This window comes from Colletotrichum orchidophilum (genome assembly GCF_001831195.1).
Source record: "Colletotrichum orchidophilum strain IMI 309357 chromosome Unknown Scaffold_170.1, whole genome shotgun sequence".
NCBI lineage: Eukaryota > Fungi > Ascomycota > Sordariomycetes > Glomerellales > Glomerellaceae > Colletotrichum > Colletotrichum orchidophilum.
Genome location: NW_019173126.1, coordinates 61,263 through 86,103, shown reverse-complemented (window position 1 = coordinate 86,103; position 24,841 = coordinate 61,263). Strand labels below are relative to the sequence as shown.

The 24,841-nt window shown below is 53.1% G+C and overlaps 4 protein-coding genes across 4 annotated transcripts, besides 1 other annotated feature; 2 read left to right on the top strand and 2 right to left on the bottom strand.

Annotated features, from left to right (window-relative positions):
• Nucleotides 1-169: 169 nt before the first annotated feature.
• Nucleotides 170-400: a sequence feature (Protein overlapping with rRNA (CORC01_12926, OHE91799.1) was converted to a misc_feature.).
• A 6,353-nt stretch (nt 401-6,753) lies between these two features.
• CORC01_12925 (uncharacterized protein) lies at nt 6,754-8,664 on the bottom strand (the record flags this gene model as incomplete). The annotated part of the gene is made up of 2 exons (XM_022624543.1): nt 6,754-8,389; nt 8,441-8,664. The coding sequence occupies 2 exons, from the start codon at nt 8,662-8,664 to the stop codon at nt 6,754-6,756; spliced, it is 1,860 nt and encodes a 619-aa protein (XP_022468970.1).
• Nucleotides 8,665-12,183: 3,519 nt separating this feature from the next.
• On the top strand, nt 12,184-12,641 carry CORC01_12924 (uncharacterized protein; the record flags this gene model as incomplete). The annotated part of the gene is made up of 2 exons (XM_022624542.1): nt 12,184-12,315; nt 12,375-12,641. The coding sequence occupies 2 exons, from the start codon at nt 12,184-12,186 to the stop codon at nt 12,639-12,641; spliced, it is 399 nt and encodes a 132-aa protein (XP_022468969.1).
• A 6,994-nt stretch (nt 12,642-19,635) lies between these two features.
• Nucleotides 19,636-20,480, bottom strand: CORC01_12923 (SAP domain-containing protein; the record flags this gene model as incomplete). The annotated part of the gene is made up of 2 exons (XM_022624541.1): nt 19,636-20,291; nt 20,348-20,480. The coding sequence occupies 2 exons, from the start codon at nt 20,478-20,480 to the stop codon at nt 19,636-19,638; spliced, it is 789 nt and encodes a 262-aa protein (XP_022468968.1).
• A 2,282-nt stretch (nt 20,481-22,762) lies between these two features.
• Nucleotides 22,763-24,587, top strand: CORC01_12922 (calcineurin-like phosphoesterase; the record flags this gene model as incomplete). Its single annotated transcript, XM_022624540.1, has 4 exons — nt 22,763-22,777; nt 22,840-23,682; nt 23,730-24,256; nt 24,308-24,587. 4 exons carry the CDS (start codon nt 22,763-22,765, stop codon nt 24,585-24,587), a joined length of 1,665 nt encoding a protein of 554 aa, XP_022468967.1.
• Nucleotides 24,588-24,841: the final 254 nt, after the last annotated feature.

The following is a 24,841-nucleotide window of genomic DNA, read 5'->3' as shown; positions in this document are numbered from 1 at the left end:
CCCTTCCGAAGTCGGGATTTTTAGCATGTATTAGCTCTAGAATTACCACGGTTATCCAAGTAGTAAGGTACTATCAAATAAACGATAACTTATATAATGAGCCATTCGCAGTTTCGCTGTATAATTGCTTATACTTAGACATGCATGGCTTAATCTTTGAGACAAGCATATGACTACTGGCAGAATCAACCAGGTAACTATCGTACGCCCGTGGGGGCCATCGGCGCCGCGAGCGGCGGCCGAAGAGATTTTGTTACAGGATCGAGCGGGCCACCGTTCCGGGGAACGGCGCTCGCACCGCAGAGGCGGCCTGTCGGCTGGGCCGACTGGCGCCCCTGAGGCTTCCGGCTTCCCACCCCTCGTTCCCCAGAGCCCCGTTCACCGCGCCAGGCGTGGTTAGGGGGCCCCAAGAGGAGAGACTGGCCCCGCCGCATCAGCTATTCAGCGTCCGCGGCGGGCGTTTATCTCCCGATGCTCAGTAAAAGTATAGCCAGCGGCCATTCATCCACAGAGCCCATCCTCGGAGACTCGGGCGCCGAGGCACCCCAATCTCGCCGGGCATCACCGGTCTGGCGGTCCGCCGTAGCAGCCGCCGCGCCAGTGGGCGATCGCAGCTATGAGCCTCCGCCGGCCGAGGCAATTGCCTGCAAGGCCGGTTAGGCGGTCACAACGCTGTAATCTGTAAGATACGGGACGTTCAATTGCTGCGCTGCTTTTCTACAGCGCATCGCCACCACCATTGCGTGCTGAGGCGGAGTAGTCGCGCTGTGCCGCCGATTGGCTGCACTCGCTCTCTTCTCATAGGCCCTGCGACGCTTTTTGGGCCCGGACTCCGCTGCAGTGCGACTTCCCCCGAAAAAACATTTCCCGAAAAAAAGATTTGTGTGGGAAAACAAAAAAATCGACTCACGACCCAACAGTCAAAAGCTGAGCCCGCACGCATTCCCGCGGTATGCCCGGCGCCCGCCCACTACCCCCTCGCCGCCGCCAGCCGCTGCGAGCCCGCTGGCGCTGCCTGCCCGGCCGCAAATCCTTTCTAGGGTACCTGGCGACACCTCTTCTAGGGTACCTGGGGAGGACTCTAGGGTACCTGGGGACGCTTGATAAGGCATGAGGGGCATCCTTTCGAGGGTACTTAGGGATGCTTCCCGGCTTATCTCGGGCGTTATCACGCTCATTCAAAAAAGTTATAGCGTATTAGATACGCTATAATATATTCTATATAATATAATTCTTTTTCTAACTCTATACAGGTACTTATTCCCTTTTCATCAAGCGGATTTTTATTTATATTCGTTATTTCCTATATGTTCATAAGCTGGACCTATGCTTTATTCTATTTACATATTTATATATCGATATATTAATACATTCATCTACGAAAACCTTGGGGAAAAAAAAAAAAAAAAAAAAAAAAAAAAAAAAAAAAAAAAAAAAAAGGAAAAAAAAAAAAAAAAAAAAAAAAAAAAAAAAAAAAGGGTGCTGTGACAGGGAGAACCGAGCGGGCGAAAGAACCAAAAGCGCGGCGCAATGCGTTGCCAGAGGCCCAGAGCCAGGTGCGACTGGACTGAGGACGCCAAAATCTGGAGGATATGGAACGGAGACGGCGGGCTCAGACATGCCACGGGAACCGTTCGAAACGGAGCCAGTCATGGACTAGTGCGGAAGCGAACGGGGCAAAGCAACGTTTGATTGGTCTCATTCTGGCCGCCGACGCAGAGTCACCTTGAGAAGGGCCCCCCAGGTACGTAGGAAGTCTGACTAAGCTCGGCCAGGTCTCTCACAGTCTCTCCATGTTGAATACCTCGACGGCGAGACTCGCCTACTCAAGGGCGTGTGCACCGTGACCGCTCAAGCCTACAGATTTTTTGCTGTTTCTCAGCCAGAGGTCCAACAAGGAAAGAGAGAGAATTTCCTTGCGTGCCGTCCTCATATTGGCATTTCCCTATCTTTCCGTGACTGTACCAGACGCTGTCTGCGGTATCCGCGTGCAGAGTGCAGACGTGCAGACGAGGGCGTCGAGGCGTCCATGTGTGTGTCAATGCGCGGCTGTCTGTGTCTCTGGTCTGGCCCCCTCCGTCTCCGGTCCGCATTCGCCGGGCTACTTTATGTCCTACGGATACCTCCGTTCACTGGTGACTGTACGGAGTACACAGAACAGATCGAATACCACTGCGGATCCCGCCCACTCTCAATCACTCGTCAGAGCCATCACACTCGTGACTTGATGGATTCGCAGAAACCCTCTTTTCATCACATTCCCTTGCCCATCTCCATGCTTACTTTTCCTCTTCTTGCCCATGCTCCCTTTGCTGCAAGATTAGACGCATATGTCCCTGGCTTACGGATATTGGGTTGACAGCCTGGACGTACGGATACTCCGTACCTTACCTGCCTTATCTCACCGCGACAGAAGGGCAAGGGGCGTAACGGGACAAAGGACGGCATTGGTTCCACAATTACCCGACCAGGCGATGAATCAGTCTTGCAAACGCAAGCCTCAACTTCCAAGGTCCCTTGAACACCTCACACCGAGGCACCTTGACGTACAAAGGAAAATGAAATCCCAACGTTGGTTGCCTTTTCAATTCAACCGTCCCTCTTTCATCGCCTGTCCGTCGCTGGCCTGGTCCCGTAACAGCCGGCCAACCGTCGTCTCACCGGTCTGCTGTTAGCTAGTCCTTCTTCGCCTTCACTCATCTCCGTCCACGAGTTTTGGTTTCGGTGCCTCGTGGCCATCGTCGTCACATTTGTCCGGAGCCAGCCCAGGTGCGGAATGGCTGGTGCCAGAGCGAACAGTGACAGGTGACAATAAGCGGCACAGTTGGAGTAGATGGGTCGAGTCCCGTCATCCAAGGAGCCTAAATTTGACTCGCCTCGCCCGGCTTTCCCCATGACCGTGTCCAGTCCAAAATGGCCCGTCTCACGGTAACACGGCGTGTGGCCACAGGAGACTGTAATGCCCAGTCAAGACGGGCGAAATCGTTTTTTCTTCAAAAGTGCAGATGCGCTGTCGCAAATGCTCCAGTCAAGGTCTTGAGGCCAAAGACGGCGAACAGAGAACCTCCTCACTTAGATCTGGAAAGTACACAATGCTCGCACATTTCGGACGCTGGTTTCCCTTTACAATCAATCGACCTGGCAAGATGAGCTCTACACAGGCCTGATTTTTTGTAGCAACGAAGAAGCAAAACAGATACTGCGACATATTCGCGTTCGTCGGTTCAACGAGTTCTCAAATCTCATGTCTAGTCGAAGAGGCGTCCCTCCATACACCCATGTACAGACCCCAGCAAGTGATGTGCCCCTCGGATATTACGTTACAGTGCATGTTCCTCTTTTTCCAGGTACACAGTAAGAGTCCTTGGGCCACAGCCCGTGACAGGTACCACCAGCTGCTGTCCATGTGGACGGGCAACGGAGTAGGCAGGGTAGGAGGCTCGCCCAGGCCATGGTCCATGGCATTAAGTCCAAGGGCGTCCAACCTCATAGGGCGACTGGTTCCAGTTGGGGATCGGAGCAGACGAGTTTAAAATTGGACTCGTCCAGAGCTGCTCCCGTTTAAGCTGCTTTGGGATAGCGTTGGATATGAGAGGTTCCCACCAGGCACCGTCTAGCTCGGAACTGGGTCTAGCGTCCCGTTTATTGACTTTCAAATCTCCATTCATGCCATGCTACACCGGCTGACTGGTTGGGCCTGGTTCGCTGTTCCTTGCCTCTATGCCGTCCGCGCTGGATCTGTCTTTTGTAAGTCACTTAGTTTCTAATTGTCGTTGCGCCGTCGCAGGTCTCTTAGCTAGACAAAGTCAGTGGGGGACAATAACACGACGAAAACGTCGCCCACCAGAAATGCGTAAAAAGATACCATCACACCGTGCTTGCAGCCCAAAACATGCAGTCTCTGTTTGGCTGCGCTCACGCGCTACTGTAGGGAGCTCGCAATGTGTACGTCCATGTATGTGCCATGCCACTGCAGCTACCGGCGTCTGACATCGCTCACGAATCCGGTCGAGGGCGCATTCGGCGAGCGACAAAGGCGGTCCACAACATTTCGCGCTCTTGATTAATTGTTATCATCATCATCTCCTTTCGAAATATCAATGGCTGATCCGAGCCCGCTTCTGGGGTGGAATTGAGTTCAACCAACTTGTACAAAGTCTCCTGCCCGAGACCGTCGCCATCGCTTGGGCGGCACTAGGCAGGCCGAATAATGCTGTCTTTGGACTATGCGTATTGGCCATGCCGGCACCGTCTCGAGGGGCTACGAAGCGGTAGCGCCGGTGTGCCGGTGTGCCGGCTCCCACTATCAACTTTGCCATTGCGAGCTGCAGGTATATACAGCATGCGAGAGTCTGCCGGCCAACGGCTTGTCGATAGCTTACGGCGGGAGCTTTCTGCATGAAGTCGGTAATCATCCAAATGTGAGTATAAATGAATCGCAGGAAAGTCCTTTCCGCGACAGTTTCTTCTGGTGCACATGACAAAGTTTCGCTAGTCACCACCGAGTCATTCGCACATAGTCGCCGATATGTATTGTCAATGCTTCCTTGCGTTTGACTTTCAACGGCGCAAATAACGGATATGACAGAGTCAGGTCGCTGCAGGTCGAAGATCTCGTCTCTCCCTCGGCGATCTTTGCCGGTCGAGTCCGTCAGGTATCGATGGCTTGTTCCGGAGTGACTTCCTCCGTTTTGCGACGTTGACACAACGGTCAACAGCTCCAACAGGCGGTGCTCGAGGCCATTCATTCAGCAAATCGGGCTCTTTGGTCAATGCTGCACAGTCAAAATGTACAGTTCGGTAACATCCCTCACCTGCATATCCATATCTTGGATCTGAGTCGCCCACAAGCGCCCCTCCCCCCAGGTTCCTTTCCCGTTCCGTTTTCGCTCCACGTTCGCCATGGGCAGCATCGATTGGCTGCCTGCGCCCACGATGGACTGGGAGTGAGACCTATTGGTGCATTCCATCCAGGTGGCTCCGACGCTTAAGGACTTGGTACAACTATGTCCAGACACTCTGGAGGATTCCGGTATGACAATGGACGCATGATGACGTGCGCAGCAGTCGCAACGATCTCGTCTTGCTAGCAGTGCACCGGGTTGTTGGTCATCGGTCAGTGAGGTCAAAAGCGGTGAGACGGTGAGACGAGGCCCGTCGCCCGCACCGCCCGGGGTCTTCCGTTCGAAACGGCACCGATACTCGGGAGAGGGCCGCCGGTGTTGCGTCCGAGACCATGATAGAGAGCAGAGGCAGATAGTCCACGTTGGACTGTCGTGGATGTAGGGGTTTTGGTGATGGCTTCGCAAGCATCGTCTTTATTTTGTTGCGTGAGAGCCAAGGTTGCGGATGACGGCGGTTTAAGGCAGCAAGCAGCTGCTGCCTCTGCTTTGCGTCGCGAGACTCGACAAAGGAAGGTCCGGATCGAAGGTAGGTACCTAGGTACCTTAGTTGCCTGCCTTAGGTAGGTACAAAATCCAACGAATATTGACTGACAATAGTTTCCATCTTGGTAGGAACTTACCTGCCTTGTCTATCTTAGGTACCCCTCTTACCTCTTTTCACGTCTCACTCTTTCCCATTCTAAACCACAAATGGCACTGAATTTTGAATGTCCTTGGGACACCACTGGTGCAATGGAGGTTTCTGTACGGTTCTTCAGCAGTTCTTTCCCATCAACAGGTCGAAGAGGGTAGAAAAGTAGGCTGCCGTCAAACTGGAACCCTCAACTTCATCTTTTGCAACCTGTGGCAAGAGAAGGGAGAGCGGGCAGGCAGGCATATAGTAAGTGACAGCATGTTCAAACTCACAGGAGGCAGCAAGAATGAGAGGGAAAATCTGGTTGATTGTGCAGGGAGATTAGGCATCATGTATTTTCTTCGTGTTCATTACCTAGACGTCAATGTGTCTTGCCCCTTTAATTGGTATCTTCCGACCAAGTATGTTTTCCGTCACCACAACACCCTTGATTTCTCAGCATGCCTCTCTCTCTCTACCTGTGATAAAGACTCCTTTGGTGAAGCCGCTCGCCTCTTGTTCTCCTTTTCCTTCTTCCCCAAGCTTCGGTAGCTCTCATCTTCCGCCTGTTCTAGTGGAGAGTGGTTGGCTCTTCCCCCCGTTGGTCCTGTTCAACTGCTTCCTGCCCGGGTTTCTTCCATCGAGGTCCATGGTCCGAGCCCCAGGTTCCTACCTTGGATACCTTCCTTACCTTATGATGTAAGTACCTATGGCTACCTTATATCTCGGTCGGTTCCTTCCTTCCTCCTTTCCCTCTCTTCATTGTTTTCGGGCATTTTTCATGTACATCTCGGATGGCGACAAAACGACCTCACCACGCCAATGACAATGTCATGCTGATGCTCTTTAGAATGATGCGTTTCATCTATCCGTCCACAGTGTCCTGCTTCCGCGACCTTTGAAATCTTCGTTCCCCGGAGAAACCTCGCCATATTTTCTGGTCCTGCTGCTCTGCCGCATAGCCCGGACTCAACCAGGTTCGAGATCCAAAGCCGCTCTCATGAGACAATGAATGGATATACTTCGAGTCTCCCGCTGCTGCGTTCACCGCATCCTAGTGGATTTGAAGAAGACCAATTGTCCTTTGGTGACATTCCGGTAGTTCAAGCTCGCAAAAGACCATAGGAATGGCCAACTTCGTTGGGCGGTAGATTCCCTGCCGCTAGCTCCAACCGAGGCTGCTTCGCCGATGGACGCTTTTGTTGATTCGTACGACAAACGAAAAACTCTCCAAGTCTACCGGATGCCGTCGTCATGTCTATACAGATATTCGACCTCAGGGTCGATCAAATGGTCCCCTGGACGTGGTGAATACTCTGTGAAGAGGACGGCAGGAGATCCGGACTGGGACGTGTTGTTCCATTCCAGTGTGCCCGTTGGAATACTGACAAACGACGCAGGAGATGTCTTGTCGATCCAACCGAATGAAGGCAGCTCGAGCCAGCCTCGCATTTCTCCTTCGCCATCATCGCATTTCCATAGCCATTCTGGGAGGTCCTCGAGATCGTTCGTCCAATCACTGTCGTCGTCGTACTCGTCAGGGAGGCCTTTTGATATCGATGCCGACTTCTCTGCAAATGCTGCTAGGCGATCCATGCGGTATCGGTGTACTCGGTCTGCCTTGGCTGTTTTGTCTGTCTCTCGGAGCAGCTTCTCCAAGTTGGCCAATGCTGTCATGGAGATCCGTTCGTCTGCATCCGACGTTAGGGCAATGCGAGCTGCCGACTTGAAAGACGCAATCGCTGCCAAGATGTTACCCATTCGATAGTACTTCACCCCGAGCTCGAGATTCACGGCGGCTTCCTGCTCTTCTGTCATGCTGTACGCATTCATATGAGCCGTCAGCACCTCGACGGCCTCGTCCAGTCGGCCCTGCTTTTCTTTGCAAGCTGCGAGTAGACCAGCATGCGACAGGGCCATATCGCCAAGCCACGAGTGGTCTTGCCCTGACGCCTCAGCTCGAGCGCGGTGGCGGCTGAGCATTGCCTCGCAATCCTCCGGATCTTGTCGAGCAAAGATGCAGTCGAGATAATCGCTGTATAGCAGGTGAGTCAAGTAGTTGGCCGAGCCTACCCGTTGTTCAATGTCCGGAAGCAGCAGCGCATATAATCGCATGGAGAGCTCATAGTAGTCGGAAAATTCGGTCGCGCCCAGTCTACGCCAGATGTGGGCAAGAATGTGATGAGACCCAAGCACAATCGGAATAAGCCCGGCCAAATAATCGAGAACCAGTCGGAGCAGATCATGTTTGTGGTGCCGCTCCAGATACCAGAGCAGGCAGACCGTTCTAGCAACAAAATCTGGACTCTCGGCAGCCACAATTTCTTTCAGGGAGTCGAATGCTGGGCCAAGGACACTGTTGATATTGATTTGGTCCCCTCGTATCATACATCGGTTTACCAGAGCAAAGCTGGCTATGACTCTCTCGAACAAGTCGTCACTGCGGTCTCCGGGGTTGAAACGAGTATTGGAGCATTCGACGTCGAAATCGCACCACCAAGCTCCAGACGAAAAGGAGCCATCGATATAATCTCGGAACAAGCAAAGAACCTGCTCGGTACTTTGCATCTCCATCGTTGGTGCCAAGGCTATCGTTGGGCTCGGAGGCGGCGAGGGAGTTCGGCAGGTCACCTCGAGAGCGGTTTGCACGCTGGGCGTTTGTCCCGCTCTGAATTTGGCCATCAACGATGGGTTTCGCTTCAGATACCGGTTGATGTTCTCCAAATCTACTGGCTGTCCGCGAATTCTGAACTCAGTCGGTCTTTTCAGCAGGTCCCGATCCCGCTTGAGAAGCATAATGGCCAGAACCTCGTCACCCTTGAGTTTCTTGTCGAGGCCCCATTTCCATATCCTCGACTTGTACATTTTGACACTGCCATTCGTCAGTGATCGATAAGCTAAACATACGGAAAGATGAGCTTACGTCGCAGCGAAATGGTAGTCGCGCTGCATGATCTCCATTACTTCCTTCAACGACTTCTTCTCTTCTTGGTACAGCCGGGTGATTATCGGTCGCTTCGTTTCCCAAACTTCGGCAGGCACGCGCTTGCGTGGCTTCGCTGACTGCCCAGGGCTTGTAATTTCGTCAGCTTCGGAATCAGTCGATGTTTTCCGCTTTGGCGGCGCGGCTAGACTGGAAGCTTTCATGGCGCTGGCACTGTCGGTATCTCGACCGGGCAAACGCAACGAGAGTTTGGTATCAACAGCGGACCATGCGCGATGTTTCTGTATCGGCGGATCTTCACTTTCACCGTCATGAGACAATTCCTCGGAAGAGCGCGGGGAATCAGATGGATATGTTACGGATATTTGAAAGCAGAAAAAAGGGGACTCAACGGGTAAGCAACCGTACCGCTAAGCCTGGTAAGGCCCCATCTTCCCGCCCCCATACCAGCACGACCGGTTTACTGGTGGCATTGGACCCAATATCCCCCCTCCCGGCGGCTGCATACCCCTGCAGCGTGGCACTGGCTGCTCTGGAAAGAGGCCTTGCATCTGGTGTCAACTACTATCGACCTTCCCCGAGCGGAATTTGAACGGCCACAAATACCCGCTGAACCGCTGGCGACTCCCATTCTCCTCGCCAGAAAGGGATTTTAGCGGCCAAGGTGACCATCGCCTTACAGGGGAGGTGTAAGTGGGTAAGGCGCAGGGGGCTGAGGGCAAGATGCAGCAAAAGATCAGCAACGGTCAGATGCCAGCGTGAGGCGGTCCAGCAACCCAATGCCAGAGAGAATAGTTGTAATGATGGCGATGATTCGACGGCCATTGAGCTGGTCGGCGTGCCACTGCCACTGCCACTATCGGATGGAGTCGCCTTCTGACGAGCTGCGACAGCCACATTTGGAGCACGACGGGTTGAGAGTGAGTTCGAACAGCACTGAGATCATAACTGCCAACGAAGCTACAAACTGACCTCCCTTGAGTTCTCCATCTCTATGCGCACCACCCAACGTTTTCGGTTGCCCGGTACTGGCTCGAAACAAGATGAGAGAGTTCCAAATTCGATTGCCTGTCCGGGGCGGGGATCCGCCCTGGTACTCAACCATAGTGACCGCTTCGACGTTGTAGCATTTCCTCAACATGTAAATGTCGCTACCTTCCGACCGCAGATTACCATCGAGAGTCGAAGCAAGATGAAATGAGGAGAAGGACTCCGGACAGAGTGAAGTATATGGCCCGCATTGTCCGAACTTGTGGGGAAGGGGTCGGATGTCATTGTTTCCGTACGGAGGTAGAGTCATTACTTCCAGGCCAGGGCTAGTAACACTTTAACGAAATGGATGCCAGGTTGCAGTGTGTCGCATTGAGACGAACGGCTAGGCTTGTTCGGGAACGTGAAAATTGGGAGTCCAGGGTGCGACACGGAAAATCGCCTACTGGACCAGTTGATTGGCAACGTTACGGGTTGCCCATTGGAGAGAGACGCGAGCAAAACTGCAGCATTTGTTGCGCGCCGGCCGCAGAGCCCCCCCCTTGAAAGTCTCACCAAAAAACGGGTCCTCTTTATTGCTTCATACACAGAGACATCTAGGTATTCATACGGTTTTCCCCTCAAGCCAGTCAGTCGGGTCGACACGCCGATTTTCCCGGGGCCGGAAGGCGTGGGGCATGTTCAATGACGGCTCCGTAGACCACGGGTTCAGTCTCTCTTCTTCTGTACGAATACAAAGCAGGGGCGGAGACATCAAAACAAGGTACGCATCAAAGGGCAGCCCAAACCCGTCAAATCACCACCCTGACCGTCACCTTCACGGGAAGTATCTTCCATCAACCATCAGTTCTACGAGCCAACTCGTCATGTTTCAAAGACCGCAGGCACAATCTTTCGACGCCCAACTCTTGCCTCGAGCCATCTGCGTTCTGAGGGGCCTGATGGAAGAGGAGGATGGCTCCCTTTCTCTCCGCCAAGACTTCTTCCCGCGCTGATTAAACTTATACAGAGCCAACATCGCACCCCGGTAATCTAATGTGGATCCTGCTCTTCTCACGTCGCATGGGGCCATGGGCCACCGAGAAGGGTGGCAAGAATCCATCGCCCTGGTTCATGGGCAGACTCAGAGAGGGGGTGTCCGGCAAGGAGTGAAGGGTGACCATGTCATCCGAGATAATGCCCAGCACAGACGCGGGAAGCAGAACAACCATCCGACGACATCGGACGGCTCGCAACCACATTTTCACAGCCTGGGGGTCAACTGCTGCCTGCACACGCTTCCCCCCCTCCCATTGTTCGATGCGAGGCCAATCCACGAAACGACGTGTTTGGCGGGACGTACCTTCAGGCTGCAAAATTCTATCAAGCGTGTGCAATTCCCTGAGCAAACGCCGTTCGAGGCTGCCTCGAGGCTGCCTAAAGTCTCACGTCTCCATCACCCACGTTCCCAGACGAGCCTAACCTTGATCCGCGGCTATCACACCAATCCTCTTTTACTCAGCCTAGTGGGGCCCTGGCGGCCGCTCCTGGTGCCGCTCGGTATTTGATCGACAAGTATCAAGATCTGACGCTTCTCGGTTCCAGTGACGTTCTGCAATTTTGGTCCCCACGCAGAGTCGCTTCCTGGTCACATGTCAAGTCGCTGAAGGCCTCAATCTTATTCGACTTGCGGTTGAAAGACTCTACTGCCGATAATTCGACGGATGAGTCACTCGACAAGAGTCTGCAAAGGCTACATCGAGGCCGTCATAATGATAACCCTTGTCGGTCGGTGTCAGTGGGTGGGAGGTGAAGTCTCGGGGTGACAAGAATGGCGCACGAATGACGCCCTTCTCAAATGACTGCCACACTGCTTGTAAATGGACCGAATCGCACTCGGCGCCGATTATCCTTACGGCCGATCTAGACTACTGCCGTTTGTCTACGGAGAAGCCAAGCCGATCATTTGCAGATGATCTGGATTCGCGAGAGAACTTTGGGATCAGGTCAAGTGTCAGCCCTACGTTGATGTTAGTCAACCAGAGCGCTTGTGGATACGACGTCTCAAAGTCCCTTTGGCGCAAACAGTATTCGATTTCCAAGTCGAACTGTGACGCCGAATGCACTCAATTTGACGCTGCAGAGCTATCGGTTTTGGACCTATTGACGCTTCAGACTGATTGATGACCTACACGATTTTGCATTGAGGCCATTCAGAATTCCGATGGCCAACTTTCGCAATCCGGTCGCGATTGAGCGAATCACAGTCGTTGGGAAGCAGATCCTGGCAACTATGCTCACTGGCGGGCCCTCCCTGGTTACCGCAAGGCACATGATCTGGCACGACGGAACTTTGGTTCAGTAATAACTTCCCGCCATAGCTCCAAAGTTGATGACTTGCTAAGTACCGAGCAGGGGCAGATGATTCCAACGCTTCTCCTCTTCACAACTTCGCCGCACGTATCCTGCCTAGAATAGTTTTGTTTTCCAAATTAAAGAGTTAGTAGCTGCAAAAGTCCTTCCTGGGAAGTGTCATCGATGGGCCTGGTTGAGAAACGGGTCCGGTGAGGCAGTCTTCCTGCTGTGCCCGGCACGTCCCTCCGCTGCCTGCCTTGGGTTGGCCGGGGGGTGTAGGCTGAAAGCGAGAACAACGACTGACCTGGATTTGACTTCCACGAACAGCGATAAGAACAACTTCCCTCTCTACCTATCTATCCTCAGAGATATAAACCTCGTGTGAGACTGCCTTCAGAATGAGCCAACAAGACCAACAAGCCTCTCAAAACGCATTGAGTTACTCGTCAACTCGTCAAGCATCACCCAATCAAGCATCATATACTCAACAAGACGCAAGCGAGCTTCTACGCAAACTTCAAGAAACCACAGTACGCCCAAGCTGGAACCATGAATGAAGATGTTGGCTGACACAGAGTCATTCGACTAGATCGCAGCTTTGAGAACATCAAACAACACAATGGACTCACATGGCGGCAGCAGCTCGAAGGGCACCTCGCCCGATGACAAAGGCAAAGGCTACGAACAGTATGCCATCTTCGACGGCCTTTTCCCTCGGATAGAGACCAGAGGACAGAGCAAGAACTCATCGAAGAAGGGCAGCGGTAAGAAGAAAGAAAGCAAAGGCTCAAGTCAACAGTATGTTTCCTCGACGGATAACCAGCAAGCGGGCGCTGATGGACCGAGCCACAGTTGAAGGAGTTGCGGCTCGATCATGTACGATGGAGTTCTGCCGACTGCCAGGACGTCCGCTATCATCAGAATGTCTCTCTCATACTATTTGAGCTCGGCACGGGGTCGCGGTGCGCAAAGTATTGCCAACTCACCTTCGTGGAGCTTCTCGGTGTTCTACTCCTTGGAGGCGGATAACGGTATGGAAAAGCAATTGCTGTTCGTAGATTGGACCATTGGCCTGAGTGCATCGATTCATGATGACTCTCAACCGGTTTGGCAGGAGACGTATGCGCGAGAAAGGCATTCAGTTGGTACGGAGGGTCCTCCGGGCAGTTGTGGGGGACTAATGAGAATTCCACTTGCTATAGACGGCGTAACATGACGTCGGAGGACGTTTGAATCGAGGTCTGGGGTTTCTATATTCGATGCATTTATTGGATTTGTTGGATTTCATTTCTTCAGGCTTTTTGTCAACATCTTCCCTACAGATATAATCGCTCATCACTCTCCACGAATCTGCAACACGCGTCATTTGTGTCGTTAACAAAGGATTCAGCATCCCGAAGCAGACGGCAAATCGCACTGCGTCTCCGCCCTTCTTGCAACAAGTGGGCTGTGCCATGGCATCTACTATGTATGTTGAACACGGCAGGCAGCAGGCCCAAGAGCATGGGTAAGATGGAAGGGTTTACAGCCCGGCATTCGAGCGGTGACGGCGCTAGAGCCCAGGTTCTAGAGTGCCTGTCAGGGCCCTCGGTGAGTGGCATAGCAGCTCGGTGAGTCGAACATCGTGGTGCTTTTGTGGTGTCCCGCTGAAAATTGGATCCGAACCACATCGGCTCTAACTAACAATCATCGTCACAACCTGCTGGGTGGGCTGGTGCCCGTCAACCCCTTCTCGTTGCCTCCAGATACGGGGCATCATTCCAACGCTTTCCTTGCACCTTCAGGCGTGTCTAGAGCCTGAGAACAGATTGTTCGCAACTTGCAAACACGACCTTAACAACAACTTCACAGCATAAACCCTTCGACTGGAACCAATCTTAAAGAAACAGAGTCAGCTAGTGGTTAGCAGAGTTTTCGTTTGGCGCACTGAAGCCCCCTTCCAAAGATTCCAAGCGAACATGGGGTCCACAAAGCCTATGGCCCTGAACCCCACGAGTTGAGTGTGATCGCTTGACCTCGAATGACCATCTACGAACGGAATAGCGCAGAGTCGGCCGCCGGGTGGATCTCGAGAACACGCATAAGCGACCAGATCACTTCCTTTGTACTGTTGCAAATCGATTCTCCAACTGCCTTGGTAGAAGCGAGCGGAGATGACAAGCGACACTCAAGGGGAGCCCCCACCGCACATTCGAGCTTCTTGGGGTATCAGACCAGGCATCGGCCAGCGGCCGCCGGCAGCCGGGGGGGGCACGACCCGAGGTTGTCCGGACGGCAGAGACATCGCCCGGACAAGTCACAAGCAGCACCTTTCGAAGAGAGCACCTATGAGAGAAAAAGCCAGTGATCCTTGCCGATTCCGACGGCCAATCAGCATGATTGCGTATAAATCTCCTCGACATTGTGCTTACTATTACTCAACCGGCAGCGGCAGCGGCCCCGTCAACACGTAACCACGGTAGGCGGCTATGCGGCGGTGCTGTCGATGCGGTAATGCGGCGATTCCACATCACTTACACTTGCTTTCTCTACGCGTAGGTGCACATGCGCGGGCGGCCGCAAAGTCCGCCTCTCACCCTGACCACCGCTCCACTGATTAATCTCCAGGCTTAGCGTCATCTCCATCAATCACAGATCATTGAACCCCGGCACTCAAACGACCTAGTCTATCATCATCATGGAAGCCCAGCGGGCGGCGCGTGGGGCAAGGCGCGCCACGAACCGTGGGCCATAGGAGCCAAACCCCTGGACCAAGTATGTAAGCGATGAGAGAGAGAGAGTAAGGCAGGTCGCCAGAGGGTGTGCCCATGCCGCGCGCATGAGTTGACAAAAAAGAATCAGCCCTGGCTGGTTGAGTGAGCCCGGATCCCGTCGTTATCCCGCATGCTCCTGCGTGGCCGGTATCCTGGGACCTTTCCTGGGACAGCGGAAAGGATACCTTACAGTAGGGTTCTCTCAAAGACTACCATTACGAAGAGAATGCGAAGAATTGCGGGGGGAGCGACGTTACTCTTCGATGCAAGACCTACCTATCTCATGCAAGTCGGGTCGCAATTGTTCCTCTTTGATCAGATCGGTGCCCTTTGAGACCCCAGGATACCAAATAATATCGAATACGTAAGATATGTACAGTATGCGAGTCTTTGGGGAGGAGCAGCCAAAGTACAGAGTAGAAACCCATGTCTTCCCGTGTTGAGTTATCCGCTCTCTCTTTGAAACCTCCAGGGCTGCAGCGGGCCCTTCCATTTCCCCTCTCTTCAAGGATCGGCCGAGAATCCGAAGGAATTCGACAATACACCTCCGCGGGGCTGCCAGCGGGAGGTGACGTCCGTCCATGCGGCCGGATCACGGCGACGCTCGGGACACGGATAGGGTGCATGGGACATGCCGGGCTATTGTGACTGGGGTTTTGGTTAAGCGACAGGTGCGTGCCAGAGCCCACACGACTTTCTCCCACCTAAGCTGCCATATCAATTCAGGAGGGGGACTCATCCTCATGGCCCGCGGGGGGTTTCTCCTGGTCATGGATCTTTTTCAAATTCGCTCTGGCATGCTTGATAATATACGGGACTGGGCTAAACTAAAGTAGATGGGAAGGACGTTGGTTTTTCGTCCAGCTCGGGCCATGAGGCTATTCAGACGTCAACGGAGGGGCTCGCACCCATTACATCACACACCAGTCCAGTCAAGCCCACTATACAGGCGGTCCACGGAATTTTCACATCAGCGAAGCCAAGCGACTTGCTTATGCAACTGGCTGACGTGCGGCGGGATGCTTAGAGCTAATGCTCTTGCTTCTTCTGCTTGCAGCGTTTCTGCAAGAATGACACCCGCCCCTCCAACGCAACATTGAAAAAAGAAAAGGGACTTTGGTTTTTCTTCTCCCTCCTTGTGTCTATTCTTCTCTCTCTGATCCTCTCACGTGCCGCTTTTTTGCTCCCTTACGGCCGCTGCGTTTAGGCACCCAACCAGCGCACAGCAGCTTCGTTGGAGTGATGGTCGTTTATTGACCCCCTTGGTTGGTTGGTTGGTTGGTGATTAGGCAACAAGACACGCACGAGGCTGGCAAACCTTGCTTGGCCCTTGAGACCAACAGCCAAGTTCTTGTCTGACTTGCAGGGTGGATTGGGATCATCAGAACATGCAAGCACCTTCGCGGCAGAGCAACGATTGTAGCCCTCTGTCTCCGTCTCTCCCGAAGGACTGGTCCCCGGATATTACCCCTTTTACATTATCCTTCCCAATGCCGGGCGGAGCGGACTTTGCGGGCGTGCCAAGACTGTGGACTTTGAGGTGGAAGGGGGGATAAACCGGCAAGTCATGTTTGGCACGCTTTGCGGAGGTTTGCTTTAGTCAAGATTGTATCCGAAATCCCGCCGGCATTCACGTACTTGTTATTGTTCCGGTGGCCGTCGGGATAAGGATGTTGGTTGAAGGCGACTTCTCACCGACTGGCAGGACTTTCCAATCCATCCGGGGCGCGGTGCTTCAGAGATCACGCCCTGTTGATTTACATGGTCCGCCTGTCAGCTTTCCTCCATCACTGCCCCCCGTCCCGCTTCTCCTTTCCTCCTTGCGCCTCGAATTTTTGGGGAAGTGAGGTGGATTGGGATTCAGGCAGCATCAAACGGCCGGGAACGAACGAGGCCCGTGGGAGCCCGCGCTGAGGGCTACCCCTCCTTCTTCCCCAAATGTACCATGTACGGAGAGGGCTCCGTAGATGGGGCGTCTCGTGGCGTGTGCGCTTATACTCCTTGATTCTTCTGTCGCGGTGGGTGTGTGAACCGCATCGTCGTCTGTGTCTCCCTCCCTCCCCCTTCCGCTCGCACGCGCGGGTATCACGCGGTTGGCGTTTAGTGGTTACAGTTATCTGGCGGCAGATACTTGACGATGGGGAATGAATGCGAATACCAGGCAGCGCTTAAGGGTGGGTGGCCTGAGTGGCTCCTATCTGGGCACTGGACTTTTGGGACTTTGGTGTGCTGTGGCCCCTGAGACTACTTCTCTGGGCAACTATGGATGTAACTCGATGGGTGTGATTCGACGGGATTTCGGCTCTTCCTGAATGGAAAGCTGTATATGCATAATTGATGTAGAGGAACTATCCAGGAAAACAGGATTCCATTAAAAAGGAGGGTTCGTCACGAAAATCTGCAGCTTGGTACGCCTGTTACGCCTTCCATTTCGGAGGGTTGAAGCTGATAAGTTTTTACATGTCAAAGTCTTTCTTTCCAAGACTTGGGATAATGCTGAACCATATGGACAATTTAAAATTCGTTTTGTGTCTCTTTTCACGTAGTTCATAAGAGGTAGCTGCTTGGCTGGACCACCCTCGCCGACAAAATGACCAGTGGGTGCAGAGCACAAAAGTGGTGGAAGGGGTCTGACGCCCAATCCATGAAGCATTAAGGATGAAGACTCTCGCGCGCGATACTGTAGAAGAGCGAGATGGGTTGTTTCGACCGAATTTTTTGATCCCGTCCTGCCTCCCTGTCGTGTGATACAATACTGCTGTCTCGAGTGATGCGCTTTCTTTTGTTGCTTGCTTGGATCCGGGGAACGGGAAAACAGTGTTTGTCGTGGGGAGACGTTGATATCTGCTTCGCTTCGTTGGGGAAAGTTGCTGCCTGCGAGGGAGTGACTTCAGTATGTGAGGTCTAGTGGTGATTACATGGTCAAAGATCTAGAGAGGATGTTGGTTTCTTGCATCGAAATAGAGTCTATTCCTGCAGTGTAGGCCTGAAATCTCATCTATTTTTTGATGGTCCGAGGGACCGCGGCACAGGCTATTAGTTGGGAAGTTGGTTGGTTGTACGTGATAGAGCTGGCAAGGCTATCGAGGGGTAAGGTTCAATCTTCCAACAGGAGTTTCTGGAAGGAATCTTGGAGGCAGCCTTTGGTGAGCTATCTCTGGTAGGGAGTTGAGTTCGTCTTGCAGGTTTGGGGGCATTGGTTGCAAGGTGCGTTCCCGATAGCTTGGGGCGAGAACACAGGCTGCTGGTTTAGATACGTTACTTGACGGGGACGTGGAAGATATAGTCGACCTGAAGTATGTTGGCCAATATCCCATCTGTTATTTGGTTACCCTCCAGAACCTGGGTCTTGATTTTTGCCATGCCATCCACATATCAATCGTCTAGATGAAGAGGGCTTTGATTTGATTATGGAGATTAGGAAAGAGCGAATAGACCCAAGGTATAGCAGACTATGGAACCGTTTCAAACAGTCTGGCTGTATTTTTCCACCATTAACCTCTTCTTCATAGCAAAATAGTCAGGATTGTGTTCGGATGCCTCTCACATCTCGACCGACAACTCCAGTTGATGACTCGGCATAGTGCAAATGTTGCCAAGAAAATAGAGAAGAAGCAAGAGAAGAAGCAAGAGAAGAAGGAAAACCAATGCATCCCAAGTAGGAAGAGAAAGGTCTTTCGACGCAACCTGAATACTCTGTGCTGGAGGAGCCTTTGACGATTCAAGGAGCCTGCGCATTTGAAGCGTGTCTTTCCTAGAAAAGTATTGAAGAGCATAGTCACAGCCCTTTTTCAACGCCCTCCTTAGGCAAGAACTCAAGAGCATTGTTCCTTCCTCCAAAAGCTTTCATTCCTTCACCCCAAGACGATAGTACTAATCACCATCCATAGATCAGCAAAGTGCTTGTTGTGCCGTCTCCTTATGGTACCCATTCAAGGGAGCCTACTCATCGGACTGCTACCTTAGCTAAACCCAATCAAAGGGGAACGACCTTGCGAAAGCCGTTTGTCAACAAGAACATCTGTTTACCAGCGGTAGCTCTGATCTTGTCTACTGGAACAGCTTCAACCAAAGGGGGCAGAGCAGAGTAACTGTTGCGACATTCGCACCTTGGTCGGCGTTTACTCATTCACTTCTCCTGGGCCACGTCCGGCGCTGCTTCTCTCGTATTCGCCACTCCACATCATCAGCGAGCTGACAGACGATGGACGGCTTTGCTCAGCTGACAGTGCAATTTGCAACAGCTTCAAGTGAGCATACGTGCACAGAAGCACCTACCACACTTGAAAGATCCCCTGGAGGAACCACCGTGGCCAACTTCCAGTTGCAGGGTTGCCGAGCCCGGAAAGCCAGAGGACTGGAGAAAAGTTAGATACGTCCATGGCGGTGTCATAATCTGTTAAATACTTTGGTGCCTACCATCAGTAAGACCATCGGTAAGAAATCCAAAGTAGTTCGCAATGCCGAGCGCAGGATCTGAGGAATCAAGAGCTAGCCATGACAAGTGTCAGATGCTCTTGACTCTTGATACCAAGGTTTTATGAGACGCTTGGGAATTGCCTTTCCTTCCATCAGAGATTGGCGGGGTCGGCGGCGAAGCGGCAGGCTCTCGACGCCTGCAGGCGGGCTGCTTCAGGTTTCTTTCGAGGGCATCTCACCACGGCATATCTCGGCCTTTTCAACTCGTTTTCCGGTTCTAGTATTGTATGATTATCACAAACTTGTGAAAAGAGACACCAGCAAGATGATCAATCTCAGTGCCAAAAAGAGTTTGAAACCAGCGGTTCCCTACCCAGTCGATTTCCAAGAAGTGACATCGTGGGAGACTGTGATGGGGAATACAAAAAAGACTTTTGGTTCTATTCCATTCCTGTCAAAAATATCTTGTTGAGAAAACTCGCGTTGTCGGTGTCATCTCGCTTTGAACCGCCTCCGTCTTCCCTAGACCAAAGACGTTTGTTGTTGCAATCGCATGCCTGGTTTGCGTCTCCCCATCCTCTGTCGCAGACCGAAACGCCATCCACTTCTTCCCGGGCATAGTATACAGGCCCCATCCTCCGGGGCTCTCGCCGTCAGAACGCGTAGCATTTCAACTACTCAGTTGGCAAATCGCTTCGCCCTCGCTTCCAATCTTGCCTTCTCGGCAGGGTCGATGGCAGCGCTACGCCTGTTGTCGCGATCGCCGCCGCCGCCGCCACCACCTTGGCGACCACCAGGGCGTCCGGTCCTGTTGTTCCTGCCGCGACCACGAGGTCCACGACCGTCGGTGCTCTGTCGCTTGGCATCGCGCCCGGGCTGCTCATCGGTGCGCTCAGGACGGCCGCGCTTGGGACGTCTCTCAGGGAGCGCAGAATCGAGACCGGCTACACTGCCAACCTCGACACCAAACTTCTTTGCGCGGTCAGCCTTCTTCTTGGCCTCCTCGTCCTCGTCGATGCCGAATCGCTTAGCGCGGTCGGCGCGCTTCTTGGCTTCCGCTGCGGCGTCGGTCGCATCAAGGTTGAGAGCAAAGTCCTCCTTTGGCACAGCCTCGGCAGTTTCTGCAGCCTCCTCTGTCTTCTTCTCCTCTTCCCCGGTCGTCTCAGCCTCTGGCGCGACCTCGGGCGCGGCTTCAGTGGCGGGAGCGGCAGGCTCAGCTGCAGCAGGAGCAGGGGCAGGCTTGGATTCTTCGGCAGCCGGGGTATTATCGGCGGCGGCCTTGGTGGGCGCGGGCTCGTCGTCACTATAGTCGATTTCGTCCTCCTCTGCGGTGGCTGGGATTGTTAGGTTGCAATGGACGAAAGCGCGGATTCGGGATCGATTGACGTACCGGGCGCGGATTCCTTATCGTTCTCCTTAAGGCGATTGACCAGATCAAGCTTGTTGCCCGTTGCGGGAAGGCTTCTCTCCTGGAGGAGCTTCTTGAGCTCGGGGACCTTCAGAGAGCTGTAGTCGGTAGCCATGTTTGCGACAGGAGAATGAAAGTCGAGGGGGAAAGGTTAAGTAAATATGATGCCGGAAATATAACGCGACGACGTTGAAGAGGATGCGCAGTCTGGGCGAAGAAGAGATGGACGATGGGATGGGGTGGAACTTGGAGGGCGGAGAGAACCTGGAAGGGGTCGTTGATGGATCGTCGGGGGTTATGACGATTTTTGAGGCGCGTCGTTGCTGCTTTGGTTCTCAGGACGACAGCTTCGGGAAGACGAGGTATGGTAGGCAGGTACCTTCCGGGTTTAGCAAGAAAGGGGACCTTCCAAGCTGCGGCACACCTACTGGTAGCTGGTCGAGGTACGTACTCGGCTATCAAGCTTGTGCAGCTCAGGTAAGCGAGGATGTGGGAGCACGGGCCACTGGTCCTGCATTTGGACCTGGATGTTGTATCCGTCGCTGTCTATGGAATGAGTTCCCGTTGTTGCTGGCGATTGCGAGACGTCTGGAATTGAGTTGAAGAATGCGTCGTTGGGTTTGAGAGTTTTGAGATGAGGGCAGACTTTTGCTTCCAAAAATAGATTGCATTGAAAACGCGGTGACAAAGAAATAGTCAACGGCGTTTCTTCTCTGCGCTTGTCTCAGTAGACTCATTTATTCTCTCCTTGCAGCATTATCAGGGAGCGAAGTGATACTTGATGCACCGTCAATGCAGGTCTTCGGTGCAAAGACAAAGAGATATCAGTTGGCTCTTTGTATCAAGAACATATTTCACGAGACATGTGTTGTAGTAATTGATGACATAAGCAGCCACAATTCACCACCCAAAAATAGGAGAGTTATAGGAGACCTACATGGCCGGCTTGGCATCTCATGTGGTATAGCAAGCAGCACACCCGCGGCAACTCAGCTCTTGCCACCTCATCGGACCCATGTGACTTCAACAGACAGGACGGGAATCCAGGTTGTGATGTACGAGTATGGCGGTGATAAAGTTCTCTATCAACGACGTCGCTGTGCGTCGCGTGGATAATGCGCGTCGTTGTAACTAACTCAAGCTTTTCGTCGTCGCGTCGTCGGTCGTTCGTTCCGTCGTCGAGGGGCAGGCGGAGCCCCAGCTGATCTTCAACTGACACGACACATCTGTCAATGCTTCCTTCTGCCATCCCGATATGACAAGACTTGACGATCGTTATTCCGTCTCGTCTCGTCCATCCTCGAAGCTGTGATAAACTGGGAGCATGGCTGCTGAACAAACTCAATTCGACCTTTTGACGCGCGGCCGTCGTGTGTTGAGTAGGTCTACAGTGAGTGCAATATTCTGCCAGATGTACACACCACAGGTGTCCGTCTCTTGTCTTCAGACCATGCCATTTCGAACCCACATATCCATACTTGGGTTGGTGATGGGGATGGACCGGGACGGGAGGCTCCACTGGCATGACGTTAGAACATGGAAGGAAGCTGTCGCTCAAGTCAAAGTGGACGACGTGAGCGCAATACCTGTCCGGGCTGCTCTTACGTCGCCCTACGGCCCGTGTGATGTGACGCGCAGCATCATGCAGCACAGATGGCAGATGGCAGACTGCACTACCTCACTATGAGGTGTAACGGAGATGGACGCGTCAATAGTTGTCGACTACTCCATGCGCTACGTGTGGCTGCTTACTGTTTCCCCGTCACTCACCCGCCTCGGATCTCTTCTCCTGGCCGACCGGCGCTGGCGGCCCTCACGGAATCCTCGCCTTGCCAGTTGGAGAAAGGAGTCTCTCACTTGGGTGCAATATCCAGGCTGCCAGGCCTTGTCAGGGGGAAAGCCAATGCAACCTTGATAACCTAATCGCGAGAAGGTAGTACGTACCCCCGGTATTCCACCGGGGGCAGACACAGCCCGTGACATGGCGCTTTCAGCAAATGCCAAAAAAGTGCTACCCCGGATTCTGAGGTGGCAGTTGGCTCCACCCAAATGGGGCCTTTATCGACCGAGTCTCGGTTGATTGCCTGGTGCCTTTTCTGCTCCTTTTCTCAACCCCCCCTGTCATCCGCTGAGTTGTCTTTCGAGCCGACATCAAGCTCTTCCGCGCGCCGTATCTGCTCCTCTCCCATCTTTATTCTTGTATAAACGACCTGCGGGCCATGATATGGCCTGGGCATTAGCTTGAACTAGGCTCGCTCGAGCCGATTATTTCGTGTTCGTGTTCTCTCGGCCCACGCGCTGCTACCTCGCCTGATCACGCCGCCGTCGCCGTCGCCGCCCTCAACTCGCCCCGACCGACCTCGCTCCACTTTGCGACAACCGCGAAAGTCGCCCAACATGACGCGCCGCATAGTATGTTCCGCTGCTGCGCTTGGTGACGAGGGGAAGCTTGTACTAACAATGTCTTTTTGCAGGTACGGACGATAATCCAGCTCACCGCGGTGACGCTGCTGACATTTCTCGCCGTCTTCTTCCTCGACCGCAACTTCCGAGTCCTCCCCAAATCGATGCACCACTACATGCCGCAGCACCACCACGGACTGATAGTCACCGATATCACAGTAACAAAATGCTCGAGTATAAACGTCTTCACATCTTGTAACCTCGACACAAACAAATGGCACCGAATCGAAAAGGACCTGTACCTGGGCAAGTCATGGACCACCAGCGCATACGTACACGTCGCACGGAAGAAGGAGGAGGAGCTGCTACCAGAAGATAAGGTAGTCATGGATGTTTCTGTCGGTCGACTCGACCCCACGACTTCTAAGAAGGGAGAGGAGGACGAGAGGTGGGAGAGCCGACCATACGGATTGTGGGTGAAGCGATCTTCCAACCAAAAGGACAGCGACTCCAAGAAGGCTGTCACAGGCATCGATGTCCTCTTTGGCGATGACGCGGTCGAGGCCCGCGATGGCTGGCAGATCACCGGGACCCCCCTTTTGCTCCCTCTCAACGAAGAGGTCCCGGTTACCCACATCACTCTCCGGAGAGGAAGCCAGAAGGAGCCTCACAAGCCACAGCCGCGAATCCCTGAGAACGGGAGATTTAAGATCATACAACTGGCCGATCTCCACCTCAGCACCGGTGTCGGAAAGTGTCGCGATGCCATGCCGGAGGGGTATAACGGCGGCTTGTGCGAGGCGGACCCCAGAACGCTGGATTTCGTCAGCAAGATTCTCACCGAGGAGAAGCCCAACTTGGTCGTGCTCAGTGGAGATCAAGTCAATGGTGAAACTGCTCCTGATGCGCAGTCGGTGAGTGGCGTTGCTTCGTTGGCCTGGGCGCAAACTGACTTTGCTAGGCAATCTTCAAAATCGCCCAAATTCTCATCAAGATGAAGATTCCCTACGTCTCAATCTTTGGTAACCACGATGACGAGGGCTCACTTCCTCGTGCCGCTCAGATGCAGATTCTGGAGTCACTGCCATATTCTCTGGCAAGGGCCGGGCCTGAAGAAATTGATGGTGTAGGCAACTATTACGTCGAGGTCCTTGCTAGAGGCAAGTCGGACCACTCGGCACTCACACTTTACATGCTTGACTCCCATGCGTACTCGCCAGATGAGCGAAAATACCATGGATATGATTGGATCAAGCAAAATCAGATCGATTGGTTCAAGAAGACATCTACCAGTCTCAAGAAAAATCACAAGGAGTATAGCAAGGTTCACATGGACCTGGCTTTCATTCATATTCCTTTGCCTGAATACCGAGATGCGGATCTCGCCATCAAAGGCGAATGGAAGGAGGGAGTTACGGCACCCAACTTTAACTCCGGCTTCCGTGACGCCCTCGTTGAGCAGGGCGTCGTCATGGTCAGCTGTGGACAGTAAGTTTCCTCACGGTTCTTTGCCAGAGCCACAATGCTAATTCTATATAGTGACCACGTCAATGATTACTGCTCTCTCTCGCTAGACAGCCAGCAGAAACCAGCCCTCTGGATGTGTTATGCTGGTGGAGTCGGCTTCGGCGGCTACGCTGGATATGGAGGATACCACCGCCGCATACGTGTGTTCGAGGTCGATACCAACGAGGCTCGAATCACCACATGGAAGCGTGTTGAGTGGGGCGACACCAGCAAGAGGATTGACGAACAGATCATTGTCGAAGCAGGCGGGCCGATAGCCATCAGAGAAAAGAAGGCGCGGCAGGACTTTTGATGTTTGCATATTCGACTTTTCCGCGGCTTGAAGGTGGGGGAAAAAAAGAAAAAGGAAGAAAAAAACGAAATGCTGGAAAACATTTGGAGTTTCGGGCAGGTTACAACCGGTGTTTGGGTTTGGCTCATCAACAAAGTCTCTGAGAAGACTCAAGGGAAATTCATAGCATGTATTATTTGACTCTCTGCTGTGTGAAAGCACTTTGGTGGACTGGAACGATACGAAAGCAGCAGATTGAAGGCTGAGGCGAGGCG